Raw genomic sequence first — 26108 nt, 5'->3', positions numbered from 1 at the left:
TTGTTAGGTCAGCCCTGCAAAACCGTACGACCACGTCACGGACAATTAGTTAAGAAATAGACATGTTTTTGGCAAGCCCAGTATCAGCTCGTAAGGTGCGTCTACGTTTACAGCAGCGTGGACTATCAGCAAGGTGACCATTACTTCGGCTTCGCTTGACGATGCAGCACAAAGAGAGACGGCAGCTCTGGTGCGACAAATGACAAAGCTGGATACAGGAGTGTTACAATGTTGTCTTTTCAGACAAGTCCCGGTTCTATGTGCACTATTCTGATGGCCGTATACGTGTCTGGAGGCTCCGAGGATATCGCACGTCGCCTGCTTGCATTCGATATCGGCATAGGAGCCCTGCACCTGGTGTGATGATGTGGGCAGCCATTGGGTACACGACACGTACATCTCTAGTTCGGATCAACGGTAATTTGAACGCAGATCGGTACATTTCTCACATCTTACGTCCAGTGGTTGTGCCCTATCTTCGAGATCTACTAAACGCCATCATCCAACAAGATAATGCAAGACGACATGTTGCACGTCGTGTTCTGACTTTCCTTGATATAATGGGTATTCTACTGCTGGCCTGGCCTGCAAGGTCTCGAGATCTGTCACCCACTGAAAACATATGGTCATGGGCTGCTGAGAGACTGGCCCGCCACCTCTCTCGAGCTAATACGGTTAATGAAGTGGGGCATAGACTTGAAGCAGCATGGACTTGAGTTGCCCGTTCTTATCATCTAATACCAGTTCGACTCCATGCCTAACCGGGTAAGAGCTGTTTCAGCTGCGAGGAATGGCAGTTGTTTCTACTAATTTCGCACCCCTGTAACCTCCCAAACTGCTTAAAAATTTAAACATTTTTCTCTTCATGCCATACTGTTTTACGCAGAATAAATATCATTTTTGTACTTGCCTTCCTTCATGGTGTTGCAATTTTAATCGCCAGGAGTGTATATCGTTTAACAAGAAAATAAAACATATCAGAATTTTACTGTTTGCACTACTGAATACAAAGGGTAAGAAAACTTTTCAATGAAACTTCTTTAAAAATTGTACTTTAATTTCTGAATTTTGGAGGAATTTTTAAAAACTGCTTGACCTTTTTTCATTAATTGATGTTTATTATTTTAAAGTTTTAACATCTAAAATGCATCCGGGTAAGTTTTGTAAATTTCACAGATTATAAAACAAACTTTTTGCCCTCTTTTAAAGCAAAAGTGATAAAAAATATTAATTGAGATATTTTCTACACTTTTCTTTTAAATGTATTGGAGTCTGAAGCAGACGGAAAAATATTTTTCCGTGGAAAACTTGCCTTTGAGTTTGCCATCTTGACGCAGTTAGTGATGAAGTTTGCCCTCTTGAAGCACTTTATGACGAATTAAGTGCGATATCCGTTTCTTATAAGGTTTATATATATATATAACTTGTAACTGAGACTTAAAGACAGAAAATAAAATACAATTAAAAACAAAGTTTTTATACAATAAGCTTTGATTTAAAATAGTTATTATGGTTAATGTCCTAAAGGGATAAATGTAGTCTATCATACAGTTTAATGATAATGTATACTAAATAATTACATTTACGGAATTCTTCTACAATTTTATATTGCGAATAATAAAAACGTGGAATGCGTATAATAAATTAAAAAATAATGGCTTATACATATAACAATTCAATTAAATTGATAGAAATTTTAAAAACATGTGGCTTGTACATTTGACAATGCAATTAAATTAATGGATTTCATTTATAAGGCTCCCCACGTTTTTATTATTCGTGATGTATAATTGTAGATGAATACTGTAAATAGAATTATTTAATCCAATATCCGCATTAAAATATATGATAAATTATTTTTCTCCTCTGCATTAATTATCATATCCACTTTAAAAAAAGCTTATTGTATAAAAACGTTTTTTAATTTTATTTTATTTACTAACCATTTTCCTGGTGTATTTTCCCATCATTGTTATATAAATCATCAGTCGACATCTCAACTAGTCGTTTGTTCAAAACATCGTGGGAGAAAACATCGCAAAATATCGTGGTAATAAATAAAGTATCTTTAAATCATCGCATGACGATAACATCGCACACATATTCTTTTCAGGTTTTCGAAAGTTGTAAATGCATGTTCGCATGACTGGGAACGCAAGAAGGAAAGAGAGATTCTTTTTCTTCCATATTTCATATTTTTGAATGAACTAATAAATCTTTGCTGAAAAAAAAAGAGGAAACTTAAGCATTCAAAAATTAAAAATGAGCGGAAAATAACGCTTATAGGACTTAATAGAATTTTAAATTTACATAATTAATTGACCAAGGTCAATAAAAAATTAACATTTTTTATAAAGTTTTATTGATAATATTTATGAAACTTACAGTCTAAAAATGCTTAGAAAAAGAAAGATAAATAACTGCATAAAGTAACCTCTAAAAAATTGCTTAGTTAGTTATCAAATTATTTTCTTTCACATTTGTTAATCTGATATTGTTTTAATGAAAATTATATTTTGTTTTGTTTCCGTTTATTCTTAACATGCCGTTAACATTTTCATGTATAGTGGCCAATAAATTTTTTGGATGTGGGTTTGTTAGTTATGATGAATGTCAATTACATAATAAGCCAGTATGGGATTTGAAAAACGCATGTGTGCGATGATTTCGTAGGTACTTTATTTTTTTACCACGATATTTTTGACGAAAATGTTTTTAAACTGCGAAGTTTTTGAACAGCTTTATTTTTTACCTCGTTGTTTTTGTCTTTGCTTTATTTTCTTCCACGACGTTTTCGTCTTGCGTTGTCTTCTCCGCGACGTTTTCGTCTGCCATGTTTTTACCGCGATGTTTTCGGCTGTAACCAGCTAAATGAGTTTTATATTTAGCCCAAATTCTTGCTGAATCGTTTTAAATGTTAACAAAATTTGCATACTTTGGAGTGGGTCATGTCCGAAAAGGAAGAGTTAAAGAGATCAGAACTTAAAACTGGTTAAATAAAAAAATTATAAATACTTAAAAAAGGAATTTAATGCATATATTTTATGTAACTTTAATCAAAATATGAAATTTTGGCAAAATGGGAATGTAGTAATAATTTTACAAGCTGTATGAAATAAGGATGAAATTACCCTTTGAAACGTAGTAAATCAACCAGTTTTAGGAGGCTGGTTACGTTAATTAAGAGAGCACCATGTTTCTAATTCAAAAACAAGTTACCTTCGAAACTTAATGGAATTTTACGGAAACTCAAGGGCAGCATTTCTGAAATTTTCTGGAAACATAAGAACTAATTTTAGTACTTACTTAAAATAGTAGTACAAAGCTATAAATCCATAAATATATTTTTACTTTCAAACTAAATTACAGCTTCAATTTACAATGACCTACGATTAAAGTCAAACTTTTTTTATGTTAAGTTCTTTTAGCTGATATTACAATGTAAAGCAAAGTGATTTAAGCTAGGACGAAAAGAAAAAAAAACCTTATCAGAAATTTCAAAAAAATTAAAATGCAGTTTGTTTTTTGAGGCTTTAAACACAATAAGATTATACGCTAAAGTAATCAAAATGATCAGCATACATGGCATTATGCGCTAAAAATAGCAATTAGAAAACCGTATGACTTTATGACAATCAAAATACATTATGCGCAAAGAAGCTGATGCTGCAAAAGTAATTCTGCACAATTAAATCCGAAGCTTAACACATTAGCTAATTTCTTACATTTTCCCCTAAAACAAATGTTAAATTCCACCCAACAACTACAATTAAGAAATAAAAAAGAAAAGAAAACATTTAATGTTCCCATTATCTAACTGTGACAGCATCCGACTGTCCGCCCAAGAGAAGCAAATATCGATTTCCGGAGAATATTAACGTTGTGATAAGAATTAAACTCAGAAAAATGGGAAAAATTGTGAAAGATCGCATTAAAGTTGGGTTGAGAAATATCTCACTACCATAAAATAGAGATAGAAGTAGTTCTTATCGATTCTAGATAGCATGTGACATCATTAATTATATGAGAACGTAAAATTTATAACTTAACGGTCAGGTACAAAAGAACTCGAATAAAAAAATTCTTCCTTCTGAAATCTATATGATTTTTATATCTCCGCAATAAAACTCAAAATGTTCTTCTTCTTCTCAATGGTTTTTTCCGGATGTGAAACTCTTCTCAAGTTTTCTTTGCCAGGAACTCTGATTCCATGATATAAAAAACATGAATTTTTATGTAATTTTACTAGTTTACTATGTCTTAAAAATGTATGTATGCAAAGGCTTACAGAAACTTATCTCTTGTATGCAAAGGTTTTCGTAAACGCTTTTTGCCTTTGGGGGAAAAGTAAGTTTTAGTTGCATTGACCAACCTCTTGACGACCAAGCTACTGATGTAGGCTACAGTGTGGATAGCCTTTACTCACATAATTGAGAAAAACATCTTCGAAGATTTGATTCGTTTTCAAATGATACAGTGTACACAGTCTGAAATTAATATGCTAATTATGTCAGTTAACTATCCTATAGAGTAATTCAAAGCGTACTCATTAATTATCAGGTTCAATGTTCCGTCTTACCTTCTTCGGGAACATGCAAGGACCTGACTCGGAACAGAGAGCTTACTAAAGCTATGTTCAAAACTGTGGGAAGTAAACAGGATACACAAGAAGGGTATACAAAACCCTTTATTTTTCTCTATTTACAATAACTTCCGTACTTCGGAATACACAGACCCGCTACTTGGGGTCTAACGTAAAAATATAAAAAAATAGAACTAAACTCTAATTTAACTTTAAAATAATAAACGTGGAAGATTGGCCTTATATTAACAGGAAGCCGTATGTAGTACAGAGAACTGTGAACACTACAATACGTTTAAAATTTATCAAGAGGATTAAAACCTCTGGCCTGGAAGGCAACCAGCAACTGCGTAAAACTTCTAAGGTAAGCGGCCTGCTTCGACTCACTGCTTCCTCTCTTTCGCTTGGCAAAAAGCCACAACTTAAATACTTGGCGTTCGCCAGACAAAATTTTGCATAAAAACATTAACGCTTATAATTCTGGCCGGAAGTAGAAAATAAGAAGTGATAGTAAAGATTTAAAATAAAATAAACGTTAGTAAAACTTAAGATCCTTACATAATGTGTTCTACTGTTAAATGCTAACAGCTTGGCATTGCTGGAATCACGGTAAATCATATGCACTATTTTAAGAAGACTCTTTCTGGAATGAATTAGATATACCAAGAACGAAATCATAGGCTTACTTAAGAAATATACTACACATCTTTTTAAAAATTCAGGAGCTGTCTTCTTTGATGTTCATTTTAAAACTTGTTTCCCTTTGGTTTCTTGTTTTTATACCGTGCAAGAACTCTCAGAATGCTTTCAAATATATTTTCCCTTAATAAATCTCTGTTTAAGGAGTTTTTAGTTTAATAACTTCTTAACAAGGCAGCTCACTTTTCTCTATATAATTTTCGGCTTTGCAAGGAAAAGGCGTTAATGAATTTAAATAATATAATGGTATTTACTATTCTTAACAACACATATGACGGAAATAAAATATATGATGACTTTAACAGACTTTATCATGGTTTAAGTTTATGTCTTCTTGAAATACAAAACGTAATCTCTTCATAAAATTTATAATAAGATATTTCTGCCTTTTCCTTTATTACTGCTTGAAACCTTGTCGTTTACAAGTACTGGCATCTCCTATTAAACCACTATTTCACCTATGTTATCTAGCAGTACTGACTTCTAACTGCTAAAAGTAAACTAATATTTCATTAATAAGACGACTGCTCCATGTCACTTTGCATTTCTTTGAAAGTAAGCGGAGGCAATCTTCTCTATAAGTTCCCAAATAATAGCAATCAAGTTAGACAAATATTGATTTCATGAGATAAATGCCTCCAACTGTGCAACGAACGAAAGCTAAGAACTCTAAGATAGCATTTTTCAAGTAAGTCACAGAATTCTCCCGTTCTTTTTTATTTTAGGATACCTTAACGATTATTGCATGAGTTTCAGTCTCCGAGTTAGCTTACATATTAACAAGACAAAAAGATATAACATTCACAACAAACGAGGTTCTTTTATGTTCACAAAGTCAAATTATCTTCTTCTGTTCTAAGATAGGAAATGATAAACAGCGAAACTGATTGAGTTGCCATACTAAAATCAGGATATTTTCCTCCTTGAAACAGTTTAAATTTAAAAGTAAATAATTATTTACAATCAGCTAATGATTAATGCTGATTTTTAAATTGCATTCTACCAAATTTTGTTGTTTGTTAAAATAATTAGTTTAGGGCTCAATTTCGAACACTAGAAAGATCTGTAACTTAGCCTTTTACTGCTGCTATATTGCGCTAATAGAAGATTCATGTGCGTACTTAAGATTGCGCGTACCCAGTTCTTAGAGGTGTTACCATTCAGTATTCCGTAAGACCGTATAGCTTACCTTTCGAATTTAAACAGTGTATTGCTTAATTTGCCGAGATATTTGAAAGTAATACAGGCGTTTCTTAACAACGTATATTTATATTATATTTTTAATAGTATCTGTAATTGTTGTAATTTATAACACATTTCGTTCATGGGATTTATTTCATACATTAATCTCGTTAAATGGCAATAAGTATTTTTAAATGCTATTTCGCATTTCAGCCAGTTCATATCAAGCGAGGTAATTTATATTAATTACGTTATTTTGAACTGAAGAATATCTTTAACTGAACGGAGATATATAAAACAGTAACGCCTACTATTAATTCCTTGTACGAAGTGAAGGATGTACTGTAATCGCGAAAAATTTCTGGTATCGTATTTCAACGAAAATATCCATTTTGACCGCTCTCGATTCCATTTGAACGATGTTTTTGCGTTACATGCGTACGTACGGACAGAATAAAGGACTCGTTTTCTCAAAACGGATTGTGAAGTGGATTTAAAATGAATTCAGAAAAGATTTTTTTTCGCGACGTATGTATGTATCTCACATAACTCAAAAACGAGTAGCCTCAGAACGTTGAACTTTTGTGTATGGGACTGCTATATTATGTAGATGTGCACCTCTCTTTTAGGTTGCAGTCAGCCGCACCAAATATATACAAATATATGCATATATATATATATATCGGTGAGCTAAGTTTTTTTATTCTTATATGCTGGTAAATTGGGCATTTTTTGCTTTAAAAGTGATTGAATTATAATGTTTTTTATGTTGCGGTCAAGCTTTATATCCCTTTAGTTAATCTGCATGCAATAGTTGTAGAATTATTAAAAATTTCAAAGTTATTTAAGTTCCACTAAGCCTAACGACGCCACCATTTATTTACATTTGAAATTTAGCAGCATAGTGAATTAAGTCAGTTTCCGCACCAACTTCAGTATCTTTTTGCCGAGTGGAGCCAAACGTTTTGTGCACCGAAAAATCTGTCTTTCTGCCTAATTTTAATTAATTTAAACTCTAATTTTATTTGTGAAATTGTTCCTTTAAAGGTACTTTATCTGGTGTTTTATGTTTTTCTGTATTTTGCAATTTTTAATGAAGATGTTTTGAGTTTTATTGTAATTTTTCCTTGCCAAATGAAGAACTGAATTGATTGAATGAGAAATTTATCTCTAATGAAATTTGGGGAACTACGTTTAAGGGAAATGAAGCCCAAAACATGCAAAATTTCGGCATGAGAGAGGTAAACGAAAGCAATTTGACAGAATAGCTAATTACTGAAAGCTAATAAGATAGTAAAATCAAAAGGTGTTAGAACCCGAAAATATTCAAAAAACGTTTAATTTCGGATTTTTGCATTTTTAAATTCTCTGCACTTTTATCTTTCTAAAAATACCATTCTTTAATCTCTATGAAAATTAGAACTGTAAAAAATCTAGATTTAATTTGTCATCGAATGCTTTAATAAATGAGGATTTTTACATATAAACGTTTTTATCTCCAAACGTGATTTTTTTATACTCGATGTACCTTTTCTCAGAAACTACTGCTCACAGGTATATAAAATTGTTATGGCTTATTTATTAGGATTCCTTATATTTGCTGAAATGAGCTTTTTGTGATAAACTAAGAAAAAAAAACATAGTTTAATTTTTTGTGTGTGTGTGAAAAAAGTGCTTAATTTTACTATGCCCAACAAAATATTCTGTAAATTACTCTAAAATTCAGAATGTTTCAAAAGCTCAATTCAGTATAATCAAATAGATATACTTTAATTACACAAAAATATTTCAAGCATGTATCTACTTCAGATTTTGAGAAAAGGTACATCGAAAATGGCCAATTTAACATTGTCGGTATAGAAGTTGCTGATACCCCTTAGACAGTCTCAATCATATTCAGGACGAACTTTAGTTTCATTTATTGTTTTGTTTGCATAAGACAAATTAAACTTCTTTTAACAGAAACATATTATGAACACATTCATGCCTTTTGAAGAAGCTACTGCTTTGTTAATTTTCCTTTTAAGAAAATACTGTAATGATAAAATGCATAGCAGATAAATGTTGTTGATGATGGTGTCTTGTCCATATTACATGGAACAATGGTTGCCAAAGCCTACTCCAAAGAGAGGCTGGACTTCTATTTTGCTGATAATGTTAGACCTATTAAAATGAAGGAAGAGTGAAACCTATCTATTAAAAAACTTTGAAAGTGTAAATTACTCACAATTCAACGGTTTCTATATTTTTAGGTTTAAAATTTAAAATTTTAATTAAATTGAAATTTAATGCCACTACTAAACAAACCTTTACGAGCCACTCTTAACCAACAAATACCAAACGCAAATATCGTGGAGTATGATGTGTCATAAACAACTGCGACTTTCTATTCGAAGTACTTGTTTTATATCTTTCCGCCCGGACAGCATCTGCAGAGTCTCTGACACCTCCATAAACAGATCCATCTACAAGAGCCGGCGCTGCATAAAATAATAAAATGTGGTGCAGATGGCCCCGGATCAAACGAGCGTGTCCGCCTGTCATTTGTCAGATGACGTAGGCGGAAGTGCATCATCAATTATTCTTGGTTCTACGGCGCGGCTCTAAATTCCGGGTCGCTGATCTTTGTACTATTCATGCGATAAGCGGAATAAACTTTCAAATTACAGCTCTATTTCTACAAAATGCAAAACAATGCGACATTGAATAACTTATTATATGGCAAGCCATATCAAGCGCACAAAGAACAGGATAGCATGCACATTATATCCTAAAAAAAAAAACAAATGCGCAGTTATTTCCGAAACGATTTACTGAACCAGAAGATAAGCTTAAATCCATCTTTTGTTTAAAAATTAAACTACATTTTCAAAACATACTAAGATTAATATGCATTGTTTTGGATGACATAGCCCAACTTACTCTAATTAGAAACTGAAATTTAAAAAGATGTTTGATATCGAAATAATCATTGATTTTGATACAGTTTTCTAAGGACCATGCAATGAGACATTTTAAGTAATATTAAATTTTATTCAAGGCATCAGCAGATTTCGGTTTTCACATAAAATTAGGGTTAATGAGGACAAGGGTGACATGATTGATCGGATCGTCTTATACGAGGATCTTTAAATCTTAGACAAAGCTTGGAAAAATGTGCATCAATTCCTCTTATGTGTAGATAGAAAATGTATGACGCTAAAGCAGGGACAGCTAACTACACAAGGAAGGATGTCTCAGTAGACAGCTTTATGAGAAAAACTATTTTGCATTTTCTAGGTTTTCTAAGGTTTTTCTCTTATGCATTACGAGAAATTTCCACAACCAAATTTTTATTTAACACACAGAAATCAAATCCTATGAGGAATACCTGCGTTCAGAGGTATTAACAACTCTTAATTTGGGAGCTATGTGGACATTCTCTTAACACATTCATTTGGTAACTAGTATGGGGAATAGTGATATACCTTACTAATATATCAAATGCAATTAGTTAGGTTCTGTATATCTGATAAGTGTTATGCTTTTGTTCTCTCTATAAATAATTTTAATTTGGAAACTGCTATATGAGTTAACATTTGGCATAAGAAAATGCCATATAAATGCATTCATGGAAATACATCTCAACAAGGAATATCACATAGTTGTAATATTCTTGAAGTTTAATTTCTAATTATTCTGTCACTGCAAAATCAAACCTTAGATAAAAATAAAATATTCTAAATAAGGTCTTCGTAAAATAAGCTGTAAACAATAACAAAGAAATAAAATAACCAAGAAATAAATAGTCAAGAAAATGAAACACAGAACATCACTTTTTGCCAAACTGAAACAAATCTTACAACAAAGACAAACAAGAAGACTTACAAACCATACAAACAGAATTAGGGTTAATACGAAACTGTTTTTTTTTCCACGCTTATCTCTCGCACATACGCATACGTATGCAATCAGAACACCAACAAGTTATAATTTAATAATTCCAGCGGTAGACATTCATAGAATGCAGACATGTCTTCCAATTCAACTATCAGTTCATTTTTCCAGTGTTTAAAAAATTCTTTTGTAGCTAAATATTCAAAATTATGTTTTGATGGAACTGAAATTTAAAAAGATGTAAATTGTATCCAATTGAAAAAGAAGTTATCTCTATTTTCTAGCAGTTAAATGTTTTATTATTACTTTTTAATCGATCCTTTGCTTTCATCATATTTATTTACTTCAATACTGCCCGGTAATTAAAAAGGGAAGAGAAATGAAAATATAAGGTAATCTACTTGCTATTTCACCGTGTTTACTGAGATATGAGACTTATGCACTTCTGCCGCTTCTCATACTTCAATTCTAGCTGCAAAAGAACAGTGATTGTTAGTAATTGCTGAAATACGCAGAGTGGCAAGCAAACGTTATGCATCTGTAAATCGGAATGAAGAAAATTAGATTTACGAGTATGCATAGCAAAAGCATTTTTGAAAGGTTTATGTTGGAAAATCTTCATTGTGAAATTCTTCAGCCAATTTTTATTTTGTATCTAAATTTGTTACACTCAAAAGTGGGATGAATTAGATTATGTTTTTTACAGCCTTGTAAATATATTTTAATATTCGGTTTTGATTCCATTTTAAATAGCAATAGGGAATGAAACCTTTTTACATGTGAGATAAACAGGTTGGGTACTAATGTATTAACAAGGATCCACCGAATACAGATATTGCATTGCAAATAGCTTTTACCTCGCAAATAGAATCGAAGGCAATCCAAAGTTAGAGTTTTTTCTAAATACATATAATCGTAGCAGACAGAACTTAGAATGCACTGAGGAGCATACGAAAAATAATTCTTCTAAAATACATAAAATAATACATAAAAACTCTGCGATAAAAGATTTATATATCATCAAAATAAATCAGTTGTATTTGTTTTCAATGCATTTATAATCTAAATAAAATGATGTAAACAATAATATGATATAGGATAGTAGAGACCTGTTTTTTGAAAAAAAAAATAAGGTTTACAAAACAGTAAGGAATTATTTACATTAATGTAAAACATTGGTATTCCTAAATTCCTAGATTATACTCGTATTCCTAAATTTTATCAAAACAATTAGTTAGTACTGCAATATAGAATGAAATAATTCCATTCTGAATACAATTACCTTGAAACATAAGAGCCATTTAAAAATAAATTATTCCTAGTTGGGAAAGCATATTGCTGTAATTGTTATCATTCTAACAGTTCCCTATATAAACATAGATGGATTTATACTCAACAGTATACCGTTGAAAACTATTTATTTCGGTATATGTTATCGCTTTCGTACCATATTACAATCTATAGCCACAGCAAGTTGTTATAAGATGAAACGTAATTTACTTTCTGCTAATGTGTTATTGGAATTTAGTGACATTTGCTGAATAAAAGTTGAAGGGATGTATCCTGGGTAAAATCTTCTGTTTTCATTTCATTACATATGGAAGAGAACTCGAAAACTTTGAGTCGCCACGGGCAACACTTATCGCATGTCACGCACAAACTGCCCCAAGTAAAAGGGGTTATGATTCGTTCAATAAAACGTTATTGAAAATCTTCGGTTAGTCGGTCAAGAACGTCGTTGCCAAGGTGATTTTTGTCATCGCTCTTCCTTTTCGTCGCAATGATCTGCCAAATGAACATTTTGTCGTGTCTTTGAATCATCATGATGAATTCGTTCCAAGAAGTTCTGATAATTCTAGCAGAAATGTCGATAATATGCCAGAATGCAGTTAAGTCCAAATTAAATTTGTACCATTATGCATCGTAAATTTTATATTACAAAAAATTAATCATGGTTAATAATATAATTTTACTGAATAAGCAAAAAGAGATTTTGATGAAATCCGAAAATGTCTATGTATCCGTCTTTCTGTTGATACTAAAAGATGACTGCAAATCATAGTAGCTTATTTTATAAATTGAGATTGTGCAGGAATTCTTTCAACGGACAATTTGTTCATTTATTCTAAAGTCGCCACTTGGTCAACAGATGTTTTATCTACTATGGATTTTCGAACAATACCTTTTGTGAATAAATTCATTTGATAAATGAGGAAGAAACGTTAGGACATGTATCAGTTACAGTCTAGACGTTAGAACATCTTTACATGAGAGTGCAACTTAACATTTGTGCGAAAGATAAAACTGGCAACGATTTTTTATAATTTATAATTCTGAAATTATCATACCTGAAAATAGATGCTATTAAGATACGTGGAAAGTTATCTAAATTGCGTATATAAAATAGCTGTTTCGTTTCGACCAGTTGGATCCAAAATGAAAAATTCTGAGGTAAAAATGGGTCCAGAAATCCTGATTTGACTCAACCATGGAATGAACACCTGTTCCTTGCACGAAAGGAATAAAAGAAGTACATAATAGCAGTTTTAATAATAATAGGTATCTTGATATCATGCCGTTTGATGGAAATAATCTAAATGAAATTATTTTGCTTATACGGTGATCTCACAGGCAAATGAGATACCATATTTGCCGTGAATTTAACTAAAGGGATTCTAATTATATGCAGGTCGAAAATAATTAGGCTAACTGACGCATAGTATTATTCGATATGTATCTTCGAAATATATCTCTAATTTTGTACCTGATTTAAAAAATTAATTAATTCTTGATTGATTAATATCGACAAATATGTTTTTAAGGAAATATCATACCCTTCTTGTCTGCTCTTATGATTAAATGATTAATATGCCTAACTGACAATCAGGATATCTGGGATTCAAATCCCGGGAAAGGCACAACTGATTTTCCTTATTTACCATACCAAAAAGCTCAGAAGTACCTACAGTGGACTCTAGCCGAAAAAATGTGTTGGCTGAAAGCTATGTATTTATCATTTGGATTTGAAAGACTAGGTCTCGTGCTCCTAAGTCGATCTTTAAAAGGGAATGTAAGGAATTATTGCGCATCCCTTGCGTCCTTTTCGGTTGTAAGTGATTAGCACAAAGATCCATATTCTCATTCGGGCAAGGATATAATTAATTTTTCATATTTCCTATTCCAAAAAACCTATAAGAGTTTCACTGTGTTAAGTATAATTTATAAAAGTAGACAGATATCTCCAGAGTTGCACATATCTTTGTCATTCTGTACCATTTATGTTCCATAACCCTGGAATAGAAATATACGTTATACGAAAATACGGCTGTGGGTAAAGTTAATCGAAAACGTGAAAACAACTGTGAGCAAATTTAGTAAGTATGTCCATTGCGCGTATTGCATTTTCTGGAATCTTGTTTATTATATCAGTGCTATATCATTCAGTAAAAGGGGTACTGACAAAATAAAAATATTCAGTAAAAGTACTATATCATTTATAAAAAGGGAAAATAATGATTTTTGACATACTATAACTAACAGCATTAAAACTGCTCTCTACTGTAAGTTAACTTTTACTTCCTAGTACGAAGTAAAAGACGCACACCAATAGCGAAAAATTTCAGGTATCATATTTGAATGAAAATTTCCATTTCAACTGCTCCCGAAACCATTTGAACCATGTGTTTGCGTGGCATCTGTACGTACGGATAGAGTAAAGGACTGTTTTTGCCAAAAAAAGGTTGTAAAATGGATTCAGAAGAGATTTTTTCTTGACTTCGGCCCGTACATACGTACGTACGTATGGATGCATCTCGCATAACTCAAAACGAGCAGTTGTAAAGCGTTGAAATTTTGTATATGGGACTACTATAACATGTAGTTGTGCACCTCCCTTTTTCGTTGCAATCGGCTGCCCCAGTCATATATATATGTATTCACACTCTGTAACTGGGCTCGGTGAGCTTAGTTTTTTTTCCTTAATATTGGTAAATTGTGCATGCTTTAAATATTATTGAATAATGTAGTTTTTATGTTCCGGTTACGGTTTTTATGCCTTTAGTTAAGTTGCATGCAATTCTTGTAGAATTATCAACAATTTAAAATTTAAGTAGCCTAACGAACCGCCATTTGTTTACATTTGAAACTCAGTAGAATAGTGAATGAAGTCACTTTCTGCACCTTCAGAGTCTTTTTCCCGAATGGGACCAAAAGTAAACTTTCAGTTTTGTGCACCAGAAACTCTGTAATCTTGTCCGCTGGTTGAAATGATTGTTTTTGCTTAGAAATTCTAGTTTTAACTGTAAAAATTCTTTTTAACTGTTTTAATTGTATTTGGTGTTTTATTTTTTCCTATATTTTACAATTTTTAATGAAGATATTTTGCATTTTTATGTATTTTTGCAAATTTTGCTTTCCCGCGAAGTGAGAACTGAATTAATTGAATGAGAAATATATCTCTAGTTAAATTCGAGGGAATAAGTTTAAATGAAAGGCACCAAAAATGTGTATAATTTAATAGGCCATACAAGGAGGTCATGTGGTGTCCACATCAGATGTTTTTAAATATGTATGTGAGTAAGATATAGTGAGTAGATACATGCAAGATACACAAACAATGCTTTACAAGGAGTTTTAATCCATTGTGTGAAACAGAGCGCGTTTTTTCATGCGGTTGTAGAGTCATTAGATTTATAGATCCTCAAATGTGAAAATGTTCAACGCCGTCGCCAGGATTCGAACTCAGGACCTGGCGAATACGCATCGAGCTTGCTTCTAGTTAAACCACGAAGGCATGCGCAAAGTAAGATAAAATACCTTACACGGTTTCAAAATATATGCGGTTTACTGAATAACGGAGAAATTCAGATCATCTGATAGAATAAAATACAAGACCGTTTAATAAATGTATGTCTTAAATAATGTATGTCTTAAGATGATATAATGATATTCCTATGCTTTCCGCTTTGTAACAAAGTTATTTTACTTTATGCAATATTTTAGCTTTATTTATTTATTTGCTTACTCTCAGAATGTTTTAACGATGGCCTTCAAAAAATTAAAATAAAATTTTTATTTATAACTTAAATTGTTAATAATTCTACAACAATTTCCAAAAAAAGGGCGCCATAGAATGTGATTTAATAATATGTTTAAAGATATTATACGCTATGAAACAATTTTCATATTCGACAATACCAAATATATTCATAGACGTGTGGTTCCTGTCATCGAAACCCCTATTCGGAGAGTTCAATAAATCGATCAAATATGGATCTATTTATTTATGCAAATGAGATAGCAACCATCAGCGTCACAAAGCAGACTCTCGTCATATTATTTAGGTAACCTAAATATTGATTGTTGAATTGATTTCCCAGTTCTAGTAAGCCATTGTATTTTCGGAATGAATGGAATGACAAATAACAGTCTTCATCCTCCAAACTAAAAAGATACTTCAAATATAAAAGGTATCGTATTTTACATAATAAGGGATAAATCATAAATTAACCGCCATATAATTATTAGTTTGTTATTTTATTGTTGAAAAATTTAAGTCAGTCAAGGGATACTATTAAAAGATACATAACTCTGAATGTTTTGTTTTATGTTACTCATGGATTTAAATATACAAAAATCTGAGAAAATAATCAAACGAAGTAATATTCATAATTCTGAAATGTGAGTAATGTTTTTAAAAATGAAATTTTCCAATGATAAACACATAACGAAATTCTTATAAAACTAGAAAAAACGACGAGTTTTGATGGGTTAAAGTATATAAAGCTTTCTTTAATAATATGAGTGGTATCCAATAATAGTAGAAGTATCCGCCCGATTACCATATCACCTACAGACTTTCACTCTATAACTATCATTGCTGTAATAAAATTGAGATAAACAAGGAGAACCACCCACGTCTCTAAAGCTCTGGTAAAAACCATCGCAAGTACTCAACTTGCATTGCGTGCATATACTGGTGTTATACAGAAGTTACTGGCAGTCTTAGCAAAAAACTGCTGGTCCTGTAAGCTTGCCTTAACCAACGGACGAGTAATTTTCTGCATCAAAAACGGAACTTCGAGGATTCTCCTCATTTATCACACAAAGCGTGTATGGATTGTTGCACTACTACTGCATAAAATCAGATACACAGGTCTATATGTTAAGCTTTCAATTTTGTGTTTCAACTTCGATCAGGAGAAGATCGATATTTAGAAGATATATGACAAATCTAATGATTAAAAAAGTAATTAGTGCATCTGTTAGATAAAAACATTCTGTCAGCAATGAACCTGAAGAACTGCAACTGTACGATGTCGAGTATTCAGCCAGCAACTACTACAGGAGACAACAGTGCTAATCATATACTTTTCTGCAGTAAATACGTTTTCATGTGCTATACTGCGATAAATATACTAAAAAGTATATTACGAAGTTCAGTAATAATTTTCTAGGAAAATACACCATACAACAGAAATTCAAACACTGACTTATTTTTTAACTTTTTATTGCACTTATAATGTAAATATTACGTAATAATACTCTTTTTCTACAGATGCTTTCATTTTTTTAACATTATTGTTATGTTAATATTATGCTAATATTATTATTAGTTTTGATTTTGGTCGGATTTAAGTGCTGAATTACAATATTAATTGATAATATAAATGCATTTTGTATAGCGATGCACTTACAAATGCCTAATTTTCAATACCAACAATTTCATCTCGAATTATATATCAGGAAAACATTTCAAACAAAAAAATACCAAAAGATCGGCAAACCTGACTCGGTAGAACTGGGCGCCGGGGGCACTGCTTTGGAGGCCGCACAGCCCATGCCTCTACTAGAGTTAGAGCTGCTTAGTAAGCCTATAAAAATAAACGTTTATGTAAGAAACCTGAAATCAGTTAATTGTTGGAATATTTTTCTTTGAAACATTCTATTATAAAATATTTCCTGTGCAATACAGCGTGCAAATAGTAATATAGATGTAGTTAAGTATACTCTAATTAACACATGAAACAGAAACATGTAGGCATACGTGTTAGTGCCACATGCATACACATTTAAATAATATTGAGAGACTAATAAATGCATACACGTTAATTATAAGATACCTGTAAATACAAATGAAAGTATAGAAAATCTGCGCAAATATACAGGCGAATATAACAGTTATACGCCAGGGCACGCGTACATACATATGCAGACAACATAAATAAACCTTAGAAATTTATACGAGCATAACTTAGAATGGCAAATAACTGAATTTACCATACAAGTGCACGTATTATATATATATGTACACATATGACACAAGTCAGTCTACTCGTAAGTAAAATTTGTTATAAAGTTATTATTTTGTGAGTTAGTGCTTGTGTAGAGGCGTGCGTCTACATGAGTAGTGACTTTGAAAATTTAACTATACCAGGAACTGAATCTGAAACTTTTCGGTTGTTAGCTAGTGGTGCTAATTACTATTATAAAGACACATGAAAGAAATGCGTTTAATTTCTTCTATCCCCTCCCCACATATTTTTGGAAGGAGGACTTGGGCAAAAAAAAAATACTAAAAAGACTAGTCCAATCAAATGAGATTAGTTATGAGCTACTCTTCATGACGCTTTGAATTCCATTGTACGATCATTAAGAGCTCTGTCCGCCGAAAATTTAAAACATTAACCATCATCTCGAAGGAAATCCTAAAAATTTTAGTAATGAAAATCTCGCTGAGAAGGCAAACAAAAAATGTAAAAATCAATACATTTCAAACAAGAGATGATTTAAAACTTAATTGCAGAAGACTTAAATACTGCTCATAGCAATTAAAGTATAAGAGACTTTCCTGGTGGCTTATTTCCTAAATACAAATTATTTTCAATTATCCCCTTCCTTCGCGACACTTGCCAATTCGACGACGAAGCTTTTTCGTTTTTTTTAAACATTTTTATGATTCTCTATCAATTAAAATAAATATGGGAAACAAAATAATCTATGAAAAATGGAAAATTTAACCATAAATCTTGATAAAAAGACATTCTGTCAATTTTTTTTGGTTTTTGTTGTTGTTGTTGACATGACTAAAGCATCATCTGTTCTTGAAATCACTTCGATTATTATTTCTAATAGCGATATTATTAATTTCAAGATTTTGTATCGCATTCAGAGTTATTGTAGAAAATATACATATTTAAGAGACATAAAATCTGTGACATAGCTTGTTATTATATTCATCATTCACGTCTTATTATTTAGTCCAAGAAGACTGTAAGATTATTCTGAAAATTTAGAAACGATGTGAAAGAATAAAAATTTATTTAACATTCAAAGAGAATCAGGCTTTTTTTTAAATTATTTATTCTATTGTAATTATTTATTTATTATGATTTAACTGCAATCATACAAGCTTTGTAACTAATAAAGTTTGATGAAAAGGTTTACTTTTAATTAGCTTTGTTTTATGTTACTTTAATGATCAAGAGTACTTTGAGAACACTAGAAACAACCTTATATATTAATACTTACTAAGGGAAGACTTTACGGAGAGGGAGGATAAAATTCAACAGAAATATGCTTAGAAATGTCTGCAATTTTTTTAATGCCTGGGCGCTTTATTTAATAGCCATTATCCTTGCGCCACTACAAGGGCAGAAAATGGTGGCCATTTCATTATGGAAGCACCTAATAGGTGGCCACGGTTGAGTCCTATGATGGGACAGACAGTCCCATCACAGGAGGATTTCATAGGAGGTCCCATCATCATTTCCATTTTTCATAGGAACCAGGCCTTCTCCAAGATTCAAAACTGGGCCCATTGCTACGGCAGCCAAGATCACTAACCACCATACCAGCTGGACGGCGAAATTATATCAAAAGGTTATGTGCATAAAACGTGACGCTCTTTTTTCGAATGAGGAAAAAAATTAATAAAATTAACATTGTAAAAGGAAGGATATCGTTTAAATTGCTATTATTATGAAATATAAAAATAGAAAGCTTTACAGAAAATAGTTCCGAAACAGGCGGAGAATATTTTGGATAATCTTGGTTGGAGAAATACATTATCGGAAAGGAACAAGTTTGATTGAAGGCTTATACTTTTATACTCGTAGGTGGCTAATTCTTCTTTCCAAGCATGATTTTATGCAGTGATGGGTAAAACACTAATAATTTTCTAGTTTTTGTAATGTATAATAAATTAAAATGACAAAGGTTTCAATAAACTCTGCAGTGTTTGAACTTTAAAACAAATTTCAAATCTGTTGATAAGAAGGAGAAAAAAAAAGCTTTGGTGTGTCAAATATATATGGAGAATTATGACTGTGGTCTATGAATTTTCGCGCTTTGTTCCTTTACTTTATGGAAGTTTGTTTACTTGTGAATAAGGGTCTAAATGCAACCAGATTTAGAAGCCTTTTTCAAAATGTTTATATACAGCAAAATTAGAGATGTTACAGTGGATTGCTATGTGGCCTTTTTTAACTAAGTTACGGCTTAAAAATAGGAAATTAAATGAAGCTTCATTTTAAGAATCTCAAAGGCCAGAAAAAAATGTTAGAACTTTTTTAACATAGACAGAAAATTCTTCGCATCCTTCTTCTAATGAAACTGAGCAAAAAATCTTCCACATCAAAATCAAAAGAAATTGCATTAATCGCTATTGAATACCACCTCTTGTAAATTGACTTCCATCTAAATTGCAATTTTTTGCCTGAAGAAACCTTTTTCTATAATTATTTCCTAACTTTGTTTAGATGGAAGCATGGTACTCTCTGAGTTCATTAATAAGAGGAAAAAACTCATGATTTAATAAACTGCGCTCTGTGATGCTCAGAAAGAGGAAATCTCCATGCAAAAAATTCTTCTAAAATTTGCCTACTTTTTACACTCTATTTTATTCTAAGCAGTGATAGCATATATAGAAAGATAAAAATAAGAACTAGAACTGATAAAAAATTAAAATCATATTTTTGACTGTTTATGAATGGGAATTAACGTTGTGCAATCTGATACAAAATATTCTTTCATTTCGAAACAGAATTTAAATAAAATAAATAATCTTCTCATCCAATCTTATTCTCATATCCTGTGACAGGACGTTTTATTTACTTGTTTTGTAAACAACTTAAAAGATAATCCTAGTCGACAAAATCAGGAAACATTGTAGTACGTAATAAAAGCGATGGATTAATGCTTGGCTTGATACGGCTGAAGTTTCACGAGAAAACTGTAAGCAGAAAACATTGATAAAAGTGCTTGAAATAAAATAAAAGTCAAGTACATATTAAAAGACATTGCGGTTGGGCAACAATAATATTCTCGTTCACAAGCAATCATGTCATATAATCAAAAACCAGTCAAGTCTAGAGAATTATTGAGAAATTTATCAACCGAAAACTGGTTACAAAATGGATTCTTTAATGCAGCGATTTCAGGTTTTATGGAAGTTAACTAGTTGCCCGTATTGTGGATTTTAAATCTATTTCACAGATACTAACGTGCATAGCCAGTAAAAGAAAATAGATAGAAGAATATCTATAATTAACATACGTTTGTTTCTCGAATTTATTGACAGAGACACTTTAAGAAAAAAATTTCAAATCATTAAACAGAACATAGGGATAAATTGTCTCCAGCTACTAGCTAGATCAATTTCGTGCAGACTTGCTTATTTTAAAGCTTGAGTAATACATTCTAAATTATCATATTAAGAAAAGATAGAGCCAATAGCTATTTTTCTCGCTGTTGTTGTAGTTTGTCTTTTTTTTTTCCCTCCTCCGAAGAAGAAAATACAGAAAAATCAACAGTGCTCCCTCGAGATTTCGAAGTCTTGATCATTCAATTTTTAATCAATTGTGCTATCATTTACACCACGAGAGTAAACAGTAGGAAAGGCGAAAATTCCTTACATTCTCCCCCGCTGAAACAGAGAGAGAAGAGAGGGATGAGTTCCAATCAGTCAAATTTGGTGACAAATTATCCTGAATGCGTATTAGTTGGATGCCTTTGCAAGGCTTTTAGATTTTTTCAGAGCAAGAAAGAGAGAAAATAAACTATGCCCCCGCCGAGATTCTAACTTCAGATTTTCCGATGCAGCCGGACATATTACCAGTTACGCGATGACAGAATGCAGTGGAAAAGCGAAAGTTTTTTTAAATTATATAACCCATTCAAAAATTTAACCTTAAGTGAAATTAAGTGATAGCTTATATTTCTTCAATTAATTTCAATCTTTTGATGAGCTTTAATAGGTTGGAAATATCGAAATGCAATGTCGTTGTTGTTAAATCTGTAGGTCAAATAGTTAATGTAAAAAACATTTAACTTATAAGAAAAAAATTCTTACGCAACGAGAAAATTCTGCAACTTATATAAAGAGTAAAACTTCCTGTGTTAAAAACAATATAATTTTAAAGTACAACATATTATAAACTTCAAAAAATGCTGATATTTAAAGAAAATAATTTCTTCCTTCAAAGTTTCTAAACTATCACTGCGAAAAATCTATGTCATAGGTGTTAAAATTTAAAGATTATGAGTTATTTCTAGGAAAGCTTATTTTTACTAATTCAATCAAAAGAGAGAGGTTGGAATCCTTACCAAAGAATCTCAAGTTATCGATTAAGGGAACATCTGTATAATGATTATAAAAAGGAGCCTTAAAAGTTTTCCGCAAAAACAGACAAAAGATTTACTTACCCGTCTTACCCATACACACGCGCCGAATTCTCAATTTTTGTTCTTCTAAATAATTCTTTTTTTCTCTTAACAGAGCAACTTAATATATCAATTTAATGCGCACTGTAGGTTTCTTTTTTTAACCAAATTATATTACATTGTATATGTTCATTTGGTACAAAAAAAGGTAAGCTGGAAAACAATATCACTTGAATCCTTCAACTAATTAAAAGGTAATCTTGCAGTATAATTAATACTTAATCTAAAGTTCTTAAGAAATCTAAAGTTCTTACAAATAAGAAAATTCTAAAAGAATCTTTATGCCTTCTGTAAATATAGTTTAAAACGGCATGTTGTAGCACCATAAAAATAACAGAGACATACACAAAAAGAGCCATGCGTTCTCTACTAAACATGTTTGAAAGTCTTCTAGTTTGAAAGTCCTATGTAATTATATAATTAACCGAAACAAGATCGTGAAGTCTCACTATTTTAGTTAGCATTCAAGACTCTCGAATCTCCTATGTCTAGAAAATCAAACGAAAATGTAGGAAGCGTATGAAAGACCTTTATATTAAGAATTAAAATAATTGAACAAAAATCACTTCTTGTGCTTACTAAACCAGAAAGAATTTATGGCATAAATCAAATGCAAGGAAATTCAAATTAAAACTAAATCTTAAGCTAGCCAAAGGCTATGCAAAAATAATTAATGCCTAAGTTGGGTCAAACCTACATCGGGTGGCAGCACCATTGGCAAAATTAAAAGAAAGCTGAAGGCAGAATGCTATCATAGAATTTCAACTTGTAACGTGGCCTTCAGCCCGCGGAATACGTTCTGTCTAAAACCTCCTTTTAAATATTATTTCTTTCTACCCCATACGTGCAAGCTAAAATTCGCATTCTGGCAGAAAAACGAAAAGGTAGAAGGAACAGCACAGTTTGTGAACGTAAAATAACTGGTTAGTTTAAATAAATAGAAGTTAAATCTTCCAAATGCAGATATAACAGGAACGTACTTAATTCATTAAAAATACTCAAAAAGTGAAAAAAGCATCGGTAAAAAGCAATCTGTCTGGTGGTTAGCGTGAAAGCAACAAAATGCAATTGTTTAACTATGCATTTCGTTTGATTTCATGATGTTGCATTACTATGCACCACATTATTCTAATTTAGAGTTGTTATCGAAATTTACATTACATCATTCTGCATTTTATTCAAATTTATCATACAACAGAAATAATACAGCAGTTTTCCCTTTGTGAAGTCAATTAAGAGGCTTCTCAAGCTGATTCACTTTTAGTCCTCACCCAGCATCTTCACTTTCTTGGCTGTCTGTAGCCCAAAAAGCTATTAATTTTCTTTTGGCATTTTCCGTCGATTCACTATAAATGTCGGTTCACTTTTCAAGTTGCTGCCACCAAATATTATCGCCCTGTGTTATATTTAAAGAAATTAACTAATGAAGAATCTGCATAAATGTATGTATGTTTCTCGCATTGTGATAAAATAGCGGTACGTAGAGCCATCGAATTTTGAATGACGTAATCCTGCTGCGAATATGGGCATGTGGTAGCCCAAATTTGAAATTTGGAATTTGTTTTGTTATCAATTTCATATTTTGTAAAACTTTAACGAATTTTTGATTAACAAACGCAAGGATTTCAAAGCGAGCAATGGCAAAATTGTCCAGAAAAACATTACTATCTCCAACCCGCGAGACTCTGTATCGGAAATTCTAAAGATATAATCAATTTAAAACTATCTTGCGATATTGCTCTTGAACTGAATTTTATGGTTTAAGTGCGAAGAACGTGATATTTAATAAACAAAGTAACAGACAAAGTGTTAAAAAAACCGTCCCTTTGGACGCAATTTAAAATCTGAAACCTTTCAGATTTTTTTCTTTTTTTTATTTTTTATTATGAAATTTTAACGCGAAGCATTTATGTGTGATTTCTCTGTTGCTCTCCGCCGGAAATCACTTTCCCCTGATGTTGGTTTCTTACTTTACATAAACTTTATTTGCTATTTCTTTACTGATTGTTAAACCAAGGCTCGTTTCCATTTTATTTAATTATAGGTCTAAATATTCTGTATCCCAAATTTTTGATATTTCCTGTCGATTGTGGCTAAGTTTTGCTTTTCATCACCAAAGGTGCTAAGGCTATTTTAAATCAACTGCGTAGGATTATTTTTCTGTGGGTTCACATTACTTCCGTGATGCTGCGATACACCTTTTGAAAGTTAAAGAGGGTATTATGAAATTTCAAAGACCTGCATATATATAAGGTCCAACCTAGCTTTCAACTACTCCAGTGAGACTTTTCAACTCATCAAGCTGTTTTGAGCATATAAATGGATGGCTGTCTTAGAACGTAAGAGTTGAATAAATAATTACATAAATAAACTTAATAAGAAAACTATTTACTGTTAATTAGTAACATTGATTCATATAAGCTAGGTACAAACATAAAATCAAAATGCATTCATATTTGAAAGAAACAAAATCCGTAACCAAATCTAATTAATAGGGCCCACCAGCGGCCGAGCGGTAAAAGCCATTGAACACTGGTAGTTCGGTCCGGGGTTCGAGTCCCGGCGAACGGGCTGGCTGCATGGGCGATTTCGTGGTTTTTCCCATGTGTAACGTGGATACGAGCCAGTTTCCCTTAAAAGGACTTCCACGGGGCATCTCTCTCTTTCCGCGTTGTGCCCAAGCGCGGAGCGCGTAATAAGCAAAAAAATCTAATTAATAACAGAAATTGCACACATTTTATCGAAGTCTCAATTTCTAATCTCAAGTTACTACTTGTAACTTAAAATTGCAAAGACATTGGTTCCCTTTTGGACGCGAACTCCGGATCTCCTCTCGGTAAATACACTGCTGCCCATTAAAATTGCAACACCATGAAGGAAAACAAATACAAAAAAAAAAAATAAATATTTATTGCACGTAAACACTATGGCATGAAGACAAAATCATTAAATTTGTAAGGATTGTGGGTGCGAAATAAGCAGAAACAGATGCCACCACTTGGCAAATAAAAAGGCCCTTACCCTAAAATGGCCCTTACGGAGTCATTCTGGCCTTGGATGACAGAAATGGGCAATTCATTCCATACTGCTTCAAGTCTATGCCACACTTCATCAACCGTATTAGCTGGATAGGTGTGGCGGGCCAGTCTCTCAGCAACCCATTACCAGATGTTTTCAATGGGAGACAGATCTAGAGACCGTGCAGGCGAAGGCAGCACTCGAATACCATGTGTATCGAGAAAGATCAGCACATGACGTGCAACATGTGGCCTTGCATTTTCTTGTTGGAACATGGCGTTTGTGGGCCTCAAAGATAGGGCACAGTCACTGAACGTAAGAAATGTACCCATCTTAGCGTTCAAATTACCGTCGGTCCGAACTAGAGATGTGCGTGTCGTGTACCCAATGGCTGCCCAAACCATCACACTATGTGCAGAGCCCCTATGCCGATATCGAATGCAAGCAGGGCACGTGCGGTCTCCTCGGACACTTCAGACACGTATACGGCCATCAGAATATGGCACGTAAAACCGAGACTCGTTTGAAAAGGCAACATTGTGCCAATCATGTACCCAGCTTTGTTGTTTGGCGCAGCAGAGTCGCTGTCTCTCTCTATACTGCATTATCAAGGGAAGCCGAAGTAATGGTCATCCTGCTGATAGTCCACTCTGCTGCAAACGTCGACGCATCTTACGAGCTGATCCTGGGCGTACTACAAACATGCGCATTTCCTGGCTAATGGTCCATGATGTTGTCGTACGGTTTTGCAGGGCTGACCTAACAATATGCCTGTCCTGTCTGGCGTTAGTCATGGGAGGGTGTTGAGAACCTGCATGCCGTTCAGTATGACTCTCAGCAAGCCATTGATTTCGTATTCGCATGACAGTCGTTAGATGTTGACCAGTGCGACCGGCGATATTACGGAACGATAACCAGTACTTTCGATAGGCAACTATCCTGCCTCTATCGAACTTCGAAACTTGCTGGTAAGCATTTTTTCTTCTTTTTCGAGGCATAACCGATATTCTGAGCAAATTCCAAGAACTTT

The 26108-nt window shown here is 32.6% G+C and overlaps 1 protein-coding gene across 1 annotated transcript in view; it reads right to left on the bottom strand.

Moving 5' to 3' along the window:
• LOC118182148 (uncharacterized) overlaps window positions 1-26108 on the bottom strand; it is a 57373-nt gene that overhangs the window by 20991 nt on the left and 10274 nt on the right. The window contains exon 2 of the mRNA XM_035351459.2: window positions 17125-17211. Within this exon, the coding sequence (XP_035207350.1) occupies window positions 17125-17179 (55 nt within the window). The 5' untranslated portion in view covers window positions 17180-17211. The remainder of the gene's footprint in view (window positions 1-17124; window positions 17212-26108) is intronic.

The sequence above is a fragment of the Stegodyphus dumicola genome, chromosome 1 (assembly GCF_044657685.1).
Source record: "Stegodyphus dumicola isolate Sdum_Otavi_A_Nest chromosome 1, ASM4465768v1".
NCBI classification, from domain to species: Eukaryota; Metazoa; Arthropoda; class Arachnida; order Araneae; family Eresidae; genus Stegodyphus; species Stegodyphus dumicola.
Note: the sequence above shows the minus strand (reverse complement) of the source record. Positions and strands in the feature narration are given on the sequence as shown.